This window comes from Sebastes fasciatus, chromosome 3, assembly GCF_043250625.1.
Source record: "Sebastes fasciatus isolate fSebFas1 chromosome 3, fSebFas1.pri, whole genome shotgun sequence".
Taxonomy (NCBI): Eukaryota; Metazoa; Chordata; class Actinopteri; order Perciformes; family Sebastidae; genus Sebastes; species Sebastes fasciatus.
The window spans coordinates 38,137,701-38,154,599 of NC_133797.1; the positions used below are offsets into that span (position 1 = coordinate 38,137,701).

The window sequence follows — 16,899 nt, forward strand, 5'->3', positions numbered from 1 at the left end:
GAGGTTTAGTAATCTGATCCGAGATCTGTAGCTGACTTCCATCAGCTTATATCAGGTTGTACTTGACCTGCGGAGCATTCAGCATTTTAGCTAGCATGTTGTTAATCTGCTTATCTGAGCTTTACAGAGAGGGAGCTTCTCTCTCTGTGTTTCACACACAAATCCACGACACACCCGACACACCCACACACACGTCTGTTTTCATTTCCTCTCTCACCTTTCAGACCTTGTTACACAGTCTTATCCCCATCTGTCTCTTGTTCCCTCTAACACAACTTTTCATTGCTTTCCATCCTCCCTAATTTCTCTTTTATACGTTCTATAAACTATTATATATTATATCACATGTTGGATATTTAGCTGCATCCTGAGAACATGCAGATGAATCTGCAGCGTGCGTCTCGTTGCTGCAGTTTTCACAGATTGGAACCAAAAACCAAAGCTTTTTTTTTATTAGGTCTTCATGCACAGTGTCGTCTTTGTGCAGCTCAACTAGAACCACTCAATTATAAATTTATGTATTTACACCAACTGCCCGCTCTGGTTACAGCGTTGGCCAGCATGGTTTACACCCGCTCCTCCAAGAGCAGAACGCCAGCGAGTTACGCCAAGCGGCCTCAAGCTTGCATGAAGTCACCCGGCTGTCTGCCTTGTCTGCTTTTTCACCACCACAACCAACAAACATTTGTTTTGTCCTCTGCTTGTTGTAACTGCAGTCAGCTGTTGAAGCATGTCTCAATAAGTGTTTCACGTCTGAGACATAAAGAGCTGTTTCAGACGGCTGCGAGCGGCGTGGAACCGCAGCATAGCAGCAGGACTGTGGGATGCCAGCAGGGGTTGGAATGGCCTCATGGGTACAAGGTTCGGCTCCACGGCTTCACCGCCACAAAAACAAACCCTACAATTTTCTCTTTAACCAGAGAAGCGGTTACATAAGAATTATTTTACTGTTGCAGAATGAAACAAAGCAGCGATGGTTCTGGTCTAAACATGTTACAGCTTGACTTTAGATTATTTTATCACAGATATGTTCATAAGATTCAGGATGAATCTCCATGCTCCAATGAGTTGCATCTGTTTCAGCCTGTACTGTAGATACGTCACTGTCTGAAGCATCAGAAAACCCACTAATAACCTCTTTCAAAGAACACAAGCATAGAAGCTCAGTCTCTACAATACTCAGCATCAGGTGAGGACTGATAACTAGGAAATCACCAAGAACGCAACGCAAGACGATCAGTCAGTGAATAATTAATCACATCCAACCTTCAAGGCCGAAAGAGCCTTTTTGTGTCGACGTCATGATGAGGTCACGGTGTTAGGCAAAACAAAGGAAAGACTGGAGGTTAACACTAGCAGTGGGCTAAAGTTACACATCTAAAATGTCATCTTGCTGTGCTGTTGGGTGCCAGAATCCAGATATGACATACATTTTGAGCGAGCTACAATATCAGCGAAACGTTTCAGAGATGTAGAGTAAATGTTGCTAATATTTAGTCTTCTGCTAACGGCAGCTGTGAGCCGTTGGCTGCAGGTGGCAGAAGGCTAAACTATTAGCAACCCTTTCTCTCCATCTCTGAAACGTTTCGCCGATATCGTACGACTCTCTTTTTGACTGACTTTACTGAAGGATAGTTAACTATAGGCATCCAAAGATTTATACGCCCTCAATTTATCTTTACAGCGCTACCAGCCCGCTAATTCCACCATGCTGTCATGCAACACAGAAAATGAGCCGAACAAAGTGGCGATAGCACTGTGCTTTCCTACAGCGTGACAAGAGTGCGTGGATGAAGCATTAAGTTGTTAAAGTTTACTCGTTTAGCAGCTGGCTAGTTAGCTAGCTACCTAGTTAATTCCACAATAATACAGAAAATGAGTCCAACAGCGGACAGCGCCGGGTCACGGTCCCTCTGCCTCACTCCTCGCCGCAAAGAGAGCAGCTGTTAGCCATCTTGTCAGTCTCTGGACACTGGTCCTTTAAGCAGTATTACTACCAATCCATTGTGCATCATCACGTGTGATTTTTTCCATGATGAGGGAGCTAAATAGAATTTTTGTGAAAATTGAGGGTGAAACAGAGAGAGTTCATCCTCATCATCATCATCACAAGCACTAATGAGTACGGACGCTGGGGCGAGCAGCTGACGGATGTGCTGTGTTTTGGTATGAGGTCACCGTCTCCTCCACGCCGTCCAGCGTTTGTCATGGGATGAGGTCATCCCTCAAAACATTTACCTTCCTCTTTACTGAGTTAATTGTCATTTCCTCAGTTTGAAATAACAACAGAAGCTCTGCAGCAACACTGAAAACAAATCACCTTTTAGCTGTTTATATATATATATATATATATATATATATATATATATATATATATATATTCCACCGGGTTAACGGCATACACGTCTATCTCTATTCCCTCTATTGTATGCGTGTGCGTTACTCTACATTCAAAGGGTTTTAGCTTCAGTATTATGATCCTCCAGATAATCTCTCTCTCACACTCACAAACCTGCTCAGTTCCTCTTTCAGGTTTAGATAGAGTAATTTGTGCTTCAAAAGCTGTTTTCTGATCGCCACGCTCACTTTGTTTTCTTATAAATAGTTTATTAGTATCAGTAACATGTCAGGAGGATGTGTTTCCCTCCATTCTTTAAGCAGGTAACATACCAGAAATACAAACAGACAGCAATAGAAAATGAGAGGTTATAAAAAAATAAGAGGATATACGTGCATGTGTGTGTTTTGTGGAGGAAGAGTACAAAAACCTAATCCCAGTCACTGTTTCTTGAAAGGATTCCACCCAGTTTATAATCCGAGTCGCTGAGCGGTTTATACTCCGGAGAAGGAACAAGACGCAGGCAATAAGTCCTTTGATATCCCAGAATCAACCTCTGTCGGCATCTGTCCTCCATCGAGGAACCACAGCGAGGAAACCGTCAGCCTGTTTTTTTTGTTCTGGCAGTTTGTTCAAACGTTTCAAAGTCCTGCATGAGTCAGTTATCCTCCATTAAACCTCCCAAAGGTCACTGGTCTAAATATATACTCCATCAAACCTGTCACAGTCACTGATGGCAGGTGGCGATGAAGGTGCTCGTCCTCTGGTTCAGGTCGTCCTCCTCTTCCTGTCCTTCATCTCTCTTCACCTGATGCCTGTTGGAAGAAGATGAAAGACCAACTCATCCTTCAACATATTTACTTTTCACACTCAGTCTAACTTGTTTATTTCTTAATTAGGAAATTTTGTTTTCTTTGAGGCTGATAAAAAACAGAAATGTCCTGTCTTATCATGTTGTTGAAGCCTCATCTATTTATTTATAAATTTTTTGACACCAGTTAGCCCACATTATATTTTTCATCTTCGGTCCCTGGACAGATGTTACACTAAAAAAAGATTATATTAAATAATGACCACTGTTGAGTGCTAGGGCAGTCACAATATCAGATTATCGTGGCCAAAAGAATTCATGATAACGATATTCTGGTGAGATCTATAGAAAATTAAAAAAAGTAATGCTATCAGTCAAATTCATCTTCAGCTTTGTTTGTCGTGCGTTTTGTCTCTTTTTTGGCAAATGAATTACAAACAAAATACGAGTGTAGGGAGAGTGTGTAACAATAACTGTACAAAAACGTAAAAAAAAAGAACGCTAACAGAGAAAAGGCAACAAGATGAACTGATAAACAAAAAATCCACAAGCTCTAACATCTGCCAACAGGATAGATTAGTAATTCTCGCGTGTTTTCGTGACAAAACGTAGTTTGTTGACCTCATCGGGGATTCCTCCTGATGAAAGATCTTGTAGTGTGTGACCTCCCCTCGCCGGTTAGTCATGTAGTGTGAAAACCACAACGACTTAAAGACTCCCGATTACAAGACAGCAAGTTGTGTAGTGTGAACAGCACTGAGATCCGACCACTTTGAAAGTCGTGTAGTGTGAACTAAGCTTAACTGATTGAGGCAGCGGTAGACCAGCAACTCCAGTGTTATGCAACATAAAATTACTGTTTTTGTCAATGGAGTCTGGTATCTTTGGTGAGAGCATCAATAACGTCTTCAGTTCCCTGTCAGAAACTTTGACTGTATATCTGTATTACGGCAAGGTAAAGAGGTGAAAATATTCTAAATATAGCGTACACTTAAACTGATATAGATGTTTTTAAGTGTCTAAAATGCGTTTAGCTGCTGCCCCCTTCCACAGCAGTACATTGCTTTGCTCCCATGCTGGTACTCCTGTCTGCTTCTCCAAACTCCATCTACTGTAGGTAATATACACTGACTATGGAGAAGAACCTCATCCAACCACACTGAGAAACACCTTAACTATCCCTTTAATGTCACAGATGCAAAGCTGCAACATTCAGCTTGGTTTTAATACATGTCGGAACTGGGAAAGAGCATTTTTATCAACTCCGCTGTCTGTGGTTGGCTCGAATTCAGGAGAGGGATTTGGATAATTAGGAGTGTGTGTGTGTGTGTGTGTGTGTGTGTGTGTGTGTGTGTGTGTGTGTGTGTGTGTGTGTGTGTGTGTGTGTGAGTGTGTGTGTGTGTGTGTGTGTGAGTGTGTGTGTGTGAGGGGGTGTTGCCCTGAGGGAGGACTAATTCAAGGAAGAACCAAGTAAATACCTCAGATCTCTTATCAGCTCCTTTTGGTGTCAGTAGACACATTCAGACAGGAGCAGCACACACACACAATCACGCACACACAGCTGTATGCTCACCATTGTCTGTGTCTGAGTTTGGGCTGATGTGGCGTTTGTTGGTGCACATGCACTCCAGGTGATCCTCCAGCCTCACCTGCACCTCCCTCAGCTTGGGCCGCCGCCGCACATACTCCACCTTCGCCACCTGTAGAGGCAGAGAGAGAGAAAGTGTCACATGGAGGACACAAAAAAGAAGGCATTTTCTAAACTATACCAAAGAACGTATATTGATAAGAAGTGAAAGTCAATTGTTTGTTCCATCACAACATCAGCGCCCAGCAGCACAGCCACGCTTCCACCATTTTAGACTGAAAGCAACTACCAGACTGGCGTCTCCTCCTGACATGTTGCCGAGGTCTGCTCTTTGAAATACCATTTCGGTACATTTTGGAGGTGCACCGTCAACCAGCACCTGCCGCTCTCGCCTCAGCTCCCAGCACCGACACCACACCGGGCTGCACTGTGATTCGTTTATTTCATTATCGGGACTTTTCTCTTGTTTTCTTTTGGGCTGAAAGTTGTGTGTTCCTCGCCATCCGGCCCTGTTAGAGGCCTGCAAACCTCCGGTATCGGCTGCTTTCCGTTTATTTATCTCCAGCAGAAGGAGACGGTAAAGAAGAGAGCGAGTGAGAGAAACAGTCAGTTTAAGGTAGAGGAAACTAAAAATGAAATAAAAACCTTCAGTTAGCTGATGCAACAAGTTGTGCTTGCTAACCATATCTAACTACAGTAGTGAACTAACTAGAAGACAAACTGACAGACAGATAAACAGATTTATCGGTTTGTCGCTGCTCAGACTCAAACGAGCAGGAGTGCACCTGCAGCTTGGAGGATGACCTTTGACCTGCAGCTTCTACTATAGTCATACATCATATTCCTGTTGGCAAACAGTGTGGCTGATTAACTTAGTCAGGAAATGACTCAAATAAATATGAAATATCATAGAAATGCCCAAATACACTGGAGAGGGTCTTTAAATTTAGCTACCGTAACCAGCCTCAGCAGCCTGTTAAGTGTTAAGAATGAATTGAACAGTGTGTTTGTCTGCTGAGTTTAAGGGAGCACCTAATGCACCATCTCAAACAGGACTCACTGTAAATATGTAGTACAAGTACTGCAGACAAAGTGCCTTCCTTATTCACCGATGACAGCCGCGTCTCTGCTGTGGCTGTGTAAACACACAGGTGTGTCTGCTCTTGTGTGGATGAATGTAGAGAGCTGAACGCTGCCAGGAGAAACTGATTTCACTGACACCAAGTGAAGCATTTTTTTTGTTTTGTGTCAACACACATCACACTGGCTGCTGACGCTGGATGTCTGAGCCTGGTTACTGAAACACACAGATATATAAACAGAAACCCGCGAGCATATGCACCAACGTACTGCGCATACTGTAAAAAAACAAAGACACACAGTCAAGTCAGTGAAGCTCCTGGTCTGATTGCACAAGCACCTCTGTTTCAAGTCTGAACAGACTCAGAGACCGCCGAGCGCGAACTTTACAGCAGCAGCTCAGGAGGTTCAGCTGAGGTGAGGAGGCAGGCTGCTGAAAGAGTGAGCCCTGACAAACACAAAACATGTTTTATATGCTGATAATTTGCTTTGCAAAGTAGTTTTGGAGGAAACGTGTGCTGCCTGGATTACATTCAGCGACAACACTTTTGCAGTCCAATAAGTGTGACCTGCATTGCTGCACAGAAGTGACTGGGAGGAGGTCGGGTGGATGGTCATCAGGGCTGGGTGAGGTATTATATCGGTCCTACCTGGTATCGGACAACTTCGGAACTATTGAAAAACTAATTTCGGTGCTTTACCGTGATTGTAAAGCAAATGCTTTTTCCGCAGCCAATCCCTTCCGGTGTTATATTATCCAACGTAGACTTGACTGACAAATCACCATGAAGCTCTTTGGCCCAAAAAAGGCGCCTATTCGCTATTGCCTTAAGGCCCAGACACACCAAACCGACATCAAAGAAATAGCGGCGATGAAGGCCGACTGTTGAGTCGCCTCACGTCACCTTTGTCTTGGCTAAAAAGTTGCATTTGAACACACTGCAAAGACTACAGCCGACGGCCAGTTAGCACGTACGTTCCGCACCTGATGATGAAATAACTCTTCACACTAGTCTGTATTCATCATTCAAAAAGGGAAACAGGAACACCGAGGACGGCGGATATACAAGCCGTCGTTATGACACGTACATGAATCAAAGTGGAGTCTGCCGACCATTTTCCCACCACTCTCACCCACCACTTAGCTTCATTCCAGATGGCCATGTCGCTGTGAAAATATCCGTGTTGTTGTTTGCTGTCGTCACGTGACAAACTACCTGCAATCAGTTCTTCTTCACTGCTCTAAAACAATAGTCGCCAGTGGCAGCCATGATACATCCAGGTTGTCAGCGCAGTGAAGGCCGCTGTTTTGGAGCGGCGAAGAAGAAGAATTGATTCCTGGTTTAACAAGTTGACTTTTTTCTGGGTTAATAAATGATGGTATCGAATCGGTGCATAGACTGGCGTATTCGCCGATACCTGATACAGAATTTTGGGCAGTGTCCGACACATTTCCGGTACTGGTATCCAAGAAATGGTCTCGTGAAACTCTGAGGTCACAGCCTGATATGACAGTGGTGAGGTTAAGATGCTAATGCTAACTCTCTTTGTCTTTGTCTCACACATGGACACAGCACCTGAACCTCGGCCCTGCCATTTCCCCTCTGGCTGTGTGTGAGTGCATCTTGACCCTCTGAATGCCGGATCTCAGCACATGTGAGAGACTTTATTTTTGATTTCCTCTGTAAGCAGACAGAGGACGAGTCCTTTCATCTCAGATTGGGTATCAGCAGGCCAAAGCATGGAGAATCAAACTCTCCTTCTCTTCCTCCACTCTTTCCCTCTCGACCTCTGGCAACTAATACCATCTTCATTCTCCACCTTTCACTCTGTATTTCTCAAAAAGCAGGTCAAGAAACTCTCGCCGGCTGCACAGCTCTGCTCTGAGCTGGTGTCTCTATCAGCAGAACTCCCTTCAAAAAACAAGGAAATAACAGCGCGACTCTTTTTACCGACCAATAAAATTAGATTCACCATCTTTTCTGAATCTGTCCAAGCATCTCCTGTAATTCGGCAAACACATAATCCACCAAAGAGCATGTGTTAAAGTATTATTTGACCGTGTGTCTCTGTAACGTGGAATTGACGAAGAGGAAAAAGCAGTCCGGTGAGAGTGACTCTTCTCTCTCTTCACACCACTTCAACACAACACAGCTCTTTCTACAGTTACCGTGGTGTCTTCCTGATTTTAGCAGCTTTTCTCTCATCAACTTCTCACAGAACTTCATCCGAATTAATTATCGTTTTGTGGGTTTTTGTTTAGGAAGCATCTCGCCGTCTACCGTGCTGCAGTACCACTCTCCACCTGAACTGTTACTGATGTGCTGGCGGGGGCGCTGTTTTACACCTGGTTGCAAATATAAAACTAGAATGGCACTCGGAGGGCGCAGACCTCCGCCCCACTCTCGGTTCAGCTTGCGCCATCATACACGTGTATTTTTGTTTATGTTGAGATCAGCTGTACGTAACGGAGCATCGTAAAACACTTCATTCAAACTGGACAGATTATGTCAGACATAATAAACAGTAGAAACAGGTTATTGTTTTGTACCTTGACTGTGCGGTGGTGCTTGCGGGCCGCCTGGCATCTCATGTTGCTGGTGTTGCAGCAGCCAGTGCAGCGTTTCACCTCGACGCAGGGCGGCCAGATGATGAAGTTGGCCGAGGTGGGATCCACCTGGCTCCTGGGGATCTCATAGATCGTTGTCCGCACCTTGCACACCGCCGGCAAGGCCTCCTCCACCACTGCAGGGGAACACAGAGGTCAATGGTTACAGAAACTCAGCAGAGTAGAGAATCACTGTTTCAAAAAAATTTTCAATATAAATGACTCAATAAATAATCAATAAATGTTGCAAAAATAATATTAAAAATAAACGTAGCCATTAATTAATTGATAAAAATGATGACACATGGTGAGTAGCAGCCCCCTCGTTTGCATAATGAGGCATAAATAGATAAATAAATACATACATTTAAAAATAAATAAAGAATAAGTGTGAAAATAAATGAACAAATAAAAATAAGTGCAAAAATAGATAAATAAATTTAAAAATTACTAAAAATAAATGAGTTTGGGGAAATAAATAAGGGGTGAAATGCAAAGAAACAATTGTGCATAAATATATAAATAAATAAATAATTAATTCATTCATTAATTAATAAGTGCTAAATAATAAATTAATAAATAAAAAATAAATGTAAAAATAGATAAATACATTTTAAAAAAATAATAAAAATAAATACATAAATAAATAAAAGGGAAAATAAATTAAACAGAAGATTAAATAAATAAGGGAATTAATACAAAGATAAATAAATAAAAAAGCAAATTAAAACAGAAATATCAATTTATGTCACATTTTATCAATTAATTAATGGCTACATTTATTTTTAATATTATTTTTGCTACATTTAATAACATATTTATTCATGTATTTATTGAGTCATTTATTTATTAATTTGGAAGGTTGGAATTGGAATAATTTTTTTTATATATGATAAATATTGACTTAATTGTTCAAGTTATAGAGAAGGGGTAGGACCATGTGTCGGCTGTACTTCTAACTACTCCTTTTCGAATGTAATAGTAATTTATGTTGATTATTTGTTTATTGACAGTTTACTATATGTTTACTGTTCAATTTATTTTTTAATCTTTTTTTTGTTTTACGTGTTCAAAATAAATAAATAATTAAAAATAACGTGATGGTTGTCCACTCATATTTATCAACACAAATCCCAATTAGTATATGACTGTATGAAAATAATATGCAAGATAAGCATATTGTTTCTGTTCATGAACGGCAGAATGGTGCATCGCTTTAAAAGTTGCGGCCGCAAGGAATTGTGGGACGGCATTATCTCCTTTCCTTTGGTAAAGGATGCTCCAGTGTATCCTATGCTATGCTATAAGGAGATAATAAAGGAAGCATTGAAGAACCTTTCCTTAGCATTTAGAGAATTCAACCAGCTCTTATCATGGCTGCTACTGAGATACTTATATTATTATTATTATTATTTCACTCCGTTAGGAACCTTCCTGGGAGAAAAATACTTTTCGACCGCAGCCGAAGTGTACATTTAGCCGCTGTGTTTCAGTGTCTGAGACCTTGATGGTGTGTATGTGTGTGTGTGTGTGTGTGTGTCTCACCGGTGCTCCTCCTGCGTCTGGTGTGTGTGTGGTCTCTCTTCAGGTCGGGGAAACTGTGAGAGAAGTCCTTGTGGTAGCTGTGTTTGGTCTCCTCGATCACCTCGTTCTCTGGATGAAGACAAAACAACACGCACATTCAAACGTCACACACTCTCACTGTTAAACAACACCATTCATAATATTCCCAGAGCCCTGTGAAACACACACAGGCACCGCTTTAAAGGATAAAACACATGGAAGAGGTTCGACTGGCTATTTTCTCATTAGACTGGATTGCTCGTGTACAAAATGACATTTTTATCCAAGAAAAAGTTCAAGGGAGTCACAAAAAACATTTCACAAAGATCTGCCCATTCGTTGTCAAGATACCTAAATATGAAGCAAAGTGTAAGTCAAGGAAAAGAAGGGAATATCTGGTTATCAGGACATCCTGATGACTAATAAAAGTGAAGAGGAACAGGATGTTTACATGCTGCAGCGAGTTGTTTATGACTGACATCTTGATCAAGTCTGTCCTGATGAGAGCACAAGTTTAACCCGGTTACTCTAACTGAGTTTATGTCCGTCAACAGGTTACTGAGTTCTCTGCATGTAAGTGTGGCCAGTGAGAAGCAGCGTGGATCAGATATAATTTAAATCTAATTCACATTAAGACTGAGGTCACTGGTGGGTCGTCGGAAAGAGAAAATGCTGTTTTGTTCTTTAGGACACTAATCTAAGTGAAACCAAACTGACCTTCTTTCTGAGTGCTGGTACGGATGACTGAGCTTTTATTGATGACTTTTTGTTTGAAAGTTTGATAAGAACGTTTGTACGACATACAAATCCTGACTGATTTTGAAATTGGGTTGAATCACATATTTTATATAAGGAGAAACTTCACAGATTATCTTCTCTCTAATCTCAAACATGCACACACTACAAGATCTGAAAATAACGCCGCATCACACACTACAGGATATTATTAAGATTATCCAGAGGGAGCAACGCATCGCCTCACGTGATCTCATGGGGAAGCAGATGTAAACAAAACGGAGAGTGACGCACGGTGCTGTAGTGATGCTTTGCAGTGAGAAAGAAACAAAAGCAGAAGGATAAACAAGTCTGGATGAGAAATGGTTGGGGAGACGCCGTTAACACAGATTGTCTATTCTTCAGCGAGAACTGGAGGTGAGATTTTAACTTAGTTAGTTGTGTCTGTCAGTCGTAGTTAGCAAACACCGTCAGCTGCTCCGGCTTGACTCTCTCATTGGCTATTGTGGTCCTGACTCGGGGGGGTATTGAGCACAGCAGTGTGTAACGGGTTCAAACAGAATCAGATCCTGTAACGTGTGTGCCATACCGTATAAATTGTTGTATAGTTTTAAAGGGACTCTATGTAAGAATCCCCTGTTCCTTCTGACTGCAGTCGGGAGGCTGGAACGTGTAAGAAGCTACAAACAGTCCCTTTAAATCATATGTTTCATTTTGCAAAAGATTTGAGGTGTTCTGCTACACACTGTGTGTGTGTGTGTGTGTGTGTGGTTGTGTCAATTGTGTGAAGTCTTTTGACAAAATGAGAACTTGTTTTCAAAATTGTGCTTAAGCAATTGTAAAGAACTGTAACAGGTTGTATAAAGAGGTTAACATTGCGGGAAGTCTCTTCCCATCTGGGACAGAAACCAACCGTTTATTTCAGGGTTACTTATTATATTATTATAGAAGCGTGAACGTATTTCATTGCATCATAGAAAACACATTTTATGCAATGAGCTGTAGAGTGAAGTTTCTAGTCTGTACCTCGACAGCCAAGTTTTTATACCTTTGTGTGTGTGTGTGTGTGTGTGTCATGAGATGCTGTAAAAGTCAATCAAGCGTTTCTAAAGTGTTCACAGATCCATCAAACTATTCCAATGCTGCCAAACCACTGGATATCCACAGAGAGTGGCGTTAAAAAAGAGAGAAAGTTTCCCAGAAATCAGTGTAGATGATGTCTGAGCAGGACGGTTTGGATTTGGTTCTTTGTGTGTTTGTGCAGCCGCCACGCTCGCCTGCATGTGTGTGTGCAAGCGGTCACGCACACATGCCCGCCTATATACACAATGTGCTTCTAAAGCACAACAAAGTCCACCTTCGACATCTCTCTCTCTCTCTCTCTCTCACTCTCTCTCTGGCCCTGACATGCAGGAATTTGAGCATGAATTATACATAGCAACGCAGCAGCCTTCCAGCGAGCCCTGCTCTCACACCAATAATGGGCAGCATGACAACAGCATAATGAAGAGAGCCACTTGACCCCCACCGAGCCGGGGAGCCGTCACACTCGCCATTTGCATCTCAATGATGCCAGGATTAATGGTGGCACCGCTCGGAGCTGCGCACACTAAAAAATGAATCAACTGTTTTTCACACAGAGAAGTTCAGAACAGGAGAAAGTTTGTGTGGCAGGAAGTTAAAGTCAAATACAATAAATGTTATTTCCTCCTGTCTCACCTCACTGAGTCAGATTTATTACCTGGGTAAGGGGAAATGGCATCTATTGTGTGTATTCAAGGTGAATGTTGGTGTTATTTAGAGCTAATTTACTTTACTTAGACAATGTTAAAAGAACAAAACCCCTTTTTACATCAGCTAGGAAAGATGCCACAAAAAGGAAGACAGAGAAGTCAAGTATTTAAAGGGGAAAATGTTTTTTGTTTAGATTATTTCCTGGTGCGGGGACTTTGATTTCCTCCCAAAGGTGGGTCTATGGTCGCCGTAGTTAAACCGGCGCTAGGTGTGCGCTGAATTGGCCGATAAGCCTCCGACATAGGCACAGACCGACAGACGCTCACCGACGGCCCTAATCTGTCCGGCAGCCGACCGTCGGCGTGGTGTGTCAGGGCCTTAAAATGTAGTTTGTCTAAACACTCTGTCACTGACCTTTAGGTGGTCGTCACACAGGGTGCTTCCTGATTGAAGATTGCTCCGCCCTAATCTACGATTGGACATTTGAGAAGTCATGTGATTTTGATCACTTGACACCACAGCTTGTGTTAACCAATAGTTTTAATGACTTTTATTTGTTTGAGGAAGACCTACACCCACTGGAGCTTAGGTGTCCAACATCACGGCGACTCACCACAGTTCTTTTCACAGGCTGAGCTGCACTCAACACGACCAGTAAACTGATTCTGATGTGTGAAATCGGTGCAAAGCTCCTTTAAACAAACATTTTCTTCACACGTCTACACCTCGCTCCTAGTCGACCGTCGGCAGCGGCTGATGAGCACAAAGTTAACTCTGTCTCAGAGTTCATGGAGGGAGTGCAGAGCGAGACGGGCTGCTGGTCTCCTAGCAACATCCGGTGAGGCATCTCAGTAATGAGGCGAGAGGACAGCATCCTCTTACTGTGCACTGAACCAGATGAGACTAATACCTCATTCCAGAGTCTTTCAAGGAGTAGCGGCCCCGACCAGCACATCTGAGGGCTGATGTTTGTCAGCACTAACTGTGTTGAGTTGGAACCCACTCACATCTTTCAAGGCTGCAGGTACATTTCTTTTTCTTTTGGGTTTATGAAATGCTAAAATAAGATTGACCCTAACCCTATTCCTAATTAAAAAGTTCAAATTTTATCCTCATAATAGTCCTTTACCCTGAAAAACAGCTGAGCAGGTGGCTGTGCGTTATCATGCTCATATCACAAACAGAGTTCATTAATCCAGCTTGTGGCAGTGAGAGTGAGAGAGAGAGAGAGAGAGAGAGAGAGAGAGAGAGAGAGAGAGAGAGAGAGAGAGAGAGAGAGAGAGAGAGAGAGAGAGAGAGAGAGTGAGAGAGAGTGAGAGAGAGTGAGAGAGAGAGAGAGAGAGAGAGAGTTGTATTATAATGAAGCGCTTTACCTACGGAGTCTATCTCTAGCAGCCGCTGGAGGTCGCTGATGCTGCGGATCTCGCTGCGGGAGAGCCGCTCCAGCAGCTCCCGGGGGAGAGGAGACTCCTGTGGGAACAAAGTCAGTCGGTTAGCCGCTTATTGGGGATGGAGATACAAAGCGAGAGGGCAATGTAGAGTCATGCAAGCAGCACTAATCTGCAGAGACTCAGTGCCAACTAGTTGCATTTAATTAAAAAGGAACAGCACTCGTGTCTATCTGCGCCAAAAGAAAGTTTGTGTGTAATTATGCATTGTGATTTAATCTGCTGCATGTGCCGCCGTGCGAGTTGCAACAACAAATTGCGTATCGTAAATTTGTGAGCCTGGTTTGATAGCTCATTTCCTATCCCTAAGAAACCGTTGGAGGGAGGAGAGAGGAGATGGAGGAGGAGCCCAGTTGGTGTTGAGGCAGCATGGCCCGGCCAGTTGAGGAGTTTTCTTTTTTTTCTTCTTCTTCTTCCTTTTCCTCATAACAAAATAAAATAAAAAGAAATATGGATAAAACAAAATGGAGAGAAAAATAAATTAAAGAAAGAAAAAAAAGAAAAAAAAGAAAAAATAAATAAATAAATAAACAAATAAATAAATAAATAAAGTAAAGAAAACTAAAAAAAGAAAAAAAACGTTAAAAAAGCCAACATAACTGGGCAAGATCAATATCATGTGACTGTGTGTGTGCGCTTGAGAGTGGTGGTGGGGGGTTGCTGGCTGTCAGTCAGGGTGCAAATTAAAGGTCCCATATCGTGCTCATTTTCAGAATCATACTTGTATTTTATGTTTCTACTAGAACATGTTTACATGCTGTAATATTGGAAAAAAACTTTATTTTCCTCATACTGTCTGTTTGAATATGCCTTTATTTACCCTCTGTCTGAAACGCTCCGTTTCTACGGAATTGTGACGAAATTGCAACAGAATTGCCTTGTTAGGCAACAGCTTGGGTCCATGTGTACTTCCTGTCAGCTGATGACATTCACATACACTGCAACCAGGAATAAACTGGGACACATTTAGAATGTTTACGTTGAAAAATGTGTAAAGGGTCTAAATATTGTATATTTGTGACATCACAAATGGACAGAAATCCTGGCAGCTTGTTTCAATGCAGAGTTTCGGAATGCGGGCTGTGTGTATTTTCCTGTGGATTGAGCATTTCGATACTTTCACAGTATTTATATAGGACTTAAAGGAACTGTTTGTAACTTTTTAAGCGTATAAATTTACCGGGTCTGGATCCCATGTGCGCGCTCGCGCATGCGCGCTCGCGTGTGGCTGGAGTCTCGTCTCCTCTGCCTGCTTGCCTTCACACACACCGCGCGTGTTCTCGCTGTCTCGCTCCACCTCTAGACGTGAACGCTCGCTCACTACACACAGCAGGAGAGTTATTAGCTCTGAGAATATCTAGTGAATTGCACGATTATCTAGTGAATTGGACGTTTGTGCAGAAATAAATGCTGCAGCTCCTCCAGACCAACAGAGGTTTCCCGTGTCTTGTGAAGTGACGGGGCTCCGCAGCGAGAAACGGAATCGCCTCCGCCTGGGTGCCGCTGTCTCCCTGCGGGCGCAGTCGGGAAGCAAACACGTTTCTCTTCCTGCTTCAGCCCCGGCACCGACCCGCTTTTGCTGAAGCAGGAAAAGCCAACCCTAGAATCAGCAGTGATTCATGGAGAGACCTGTCTCGTTCATGTCTATGTAGAGCGAGCACAAGCGTGAGCCCGACACTGACTTTCGTTAACTTAACGGCCACAGGTGTCGCTGTTAACAAGCATTTCTGATTTTTACAAACAGTCCCTTTAAGCCTGCTTTATAATAAAAAAAAACATGAAAATCTCACTTTTTTTATAATATGGGACCTTTAAGGCAAGATTAACAAGAATAAGATAAAATAAAATAATATAAATATAAATAGGTAGATAGATAGAAGTAAAAGAATGATGGTGTTTAACATGGTGATGGATAAAAAGATGATGTTTTAAAAGAGAATGATGGATAAGATATGCGTATATAAACATCAACCACAGAGATACTTCACGCTTGGCTCACCTCAGCAGCGGTGCGCAACAGGCAGAGGCAGCCGGCGAGGAGGAGGAACACCGCGGCTCTCATCTCCTCTCAGGTCCGCTGCAGAGGCACCAGGACGAGGCGGAGGTCAGCTGCAGGAGCCGGGCTGTCGCTCCCTGGTCCCGGGAGACCAGAAACATCCCTCGGGAGAACTGGCCACCACCAGCAAGAGCTCAATGAAACGACGAGAGAGGCGCGTCCAAAACTTCAAATGATGTTTAAACTCCCGAATGAAATGCGGTTAAAGAATAAAGACCAGATTCATTCAGTGCAAAAGTCACTGCAGCAGAATAACAGAAGAGTGACTGTAAAGCAGGTTTAAGCCAGAGCTGCAGGAGGTCCTAACTGAGGTCAGGTAGATGTCCAACAGTTCTTCGTTTTGGCATCAAAAGAAAATAAGAAACATGCACACATCCAACAATATCCATCATGTTGTCCTCAGTATAATCCTTTCAAAGTCACACATCCTGCAGCACCATGACACTCTGCAAACATGTGAGTGTAATCTTTGAAATGGAAACTTCTAGAAAGAACCACTTCTTTCCTGCATACGAGGAGGAGAAGTCTCCAACTGTCCTGTAGTCTCCTGTAGTCAGTCTCTGGCTGAATGAAGTCAGGATGCTTTCAGTCTCAGGATATTATAGCCGTGCGCGTCCCCGTGGCGTGGCACTGAACTGTGAGCGCGCTTTGCTCTGCAGCACATTGGAGGAGCTCAAACTCAGAGTACCAAACTCAGTACCACAAGTGTGTTACAACTTCAGACCAATTATATGGAGCCATTTTCTGGAAAACAACATAACTAACATTTGATTATACACTGTAAAAAAAAAAAACATTTTTTTTTTTAAATTACATGTTTCATTTGTGTTTTATATGTAAATGGTCTTAGATTTACAGTATTTTTTTGTAATCACAATCGTAATTATCTGTATTTAAGCTTTTCTTGATCATTTTTAAAGATAATTATTCTGTTTTTT

General features: G+C 42.5%; 1 protein-coding gene across 1 annotated transcript; it reads right to left on the reverse strand.

The window, feature by feature from the left end:
* Positions 1 to 2,586: 2,586 nt before the first annotated feature.
* Positions 2,587 to 16,681, reverse strand: pdgfaa (platelet-derived growth factor alpha polypeptide a). Its single transcript, XM_074630835.1, has 6 exons — positions 15,905 to 16,681; positions 13,831 to 13,927; positions 9,971 to 10,078; positions 8,369 to 8,562; positions 4,723 to 4,849; positions 2,587 to 3,153 (listed from the first exon to the last, which is right to left on the reverse strand). Exons 1-6 carry the CDS (start codon positions 15,965 to 15,967, stop codon positions 3,143 to 3,145), a joined length of 600 nt encoding a protein of 199 aa, XP_074486936.1. The 5' UTR covers positions 15,968 to 16,681; the 3' UTR covers positions 2,587 to 3,142.
* Between the last annotated feature and the right edge of the window lie 218 nt (positions 16,682 to 16,899).

Coding starts and splice junctions, on each gene's coding strand:
- pdgfaa (XM_074630835.1), bottom strand. CDS start 15,967: ATGAGAGCCGCGGTGTTCCTCCTCCTCGCCGGCTGCCTCTGCCTGTTG. Junction 13,928..15,904: donor TGTTGCGCACCGCTGCTGAG/GTGAGCCAAGCG, acceptor TTGTTCCCACAG/GAGTCTCCTCTCCCCCGGGA. Junction 8,563..9,970: donor CAGACGCAGGAGGAGCACCG/GTGAGACACACA, acceptor GTTCCCCTGCAG/TGGTGGAGGAGGCCTTGCCG.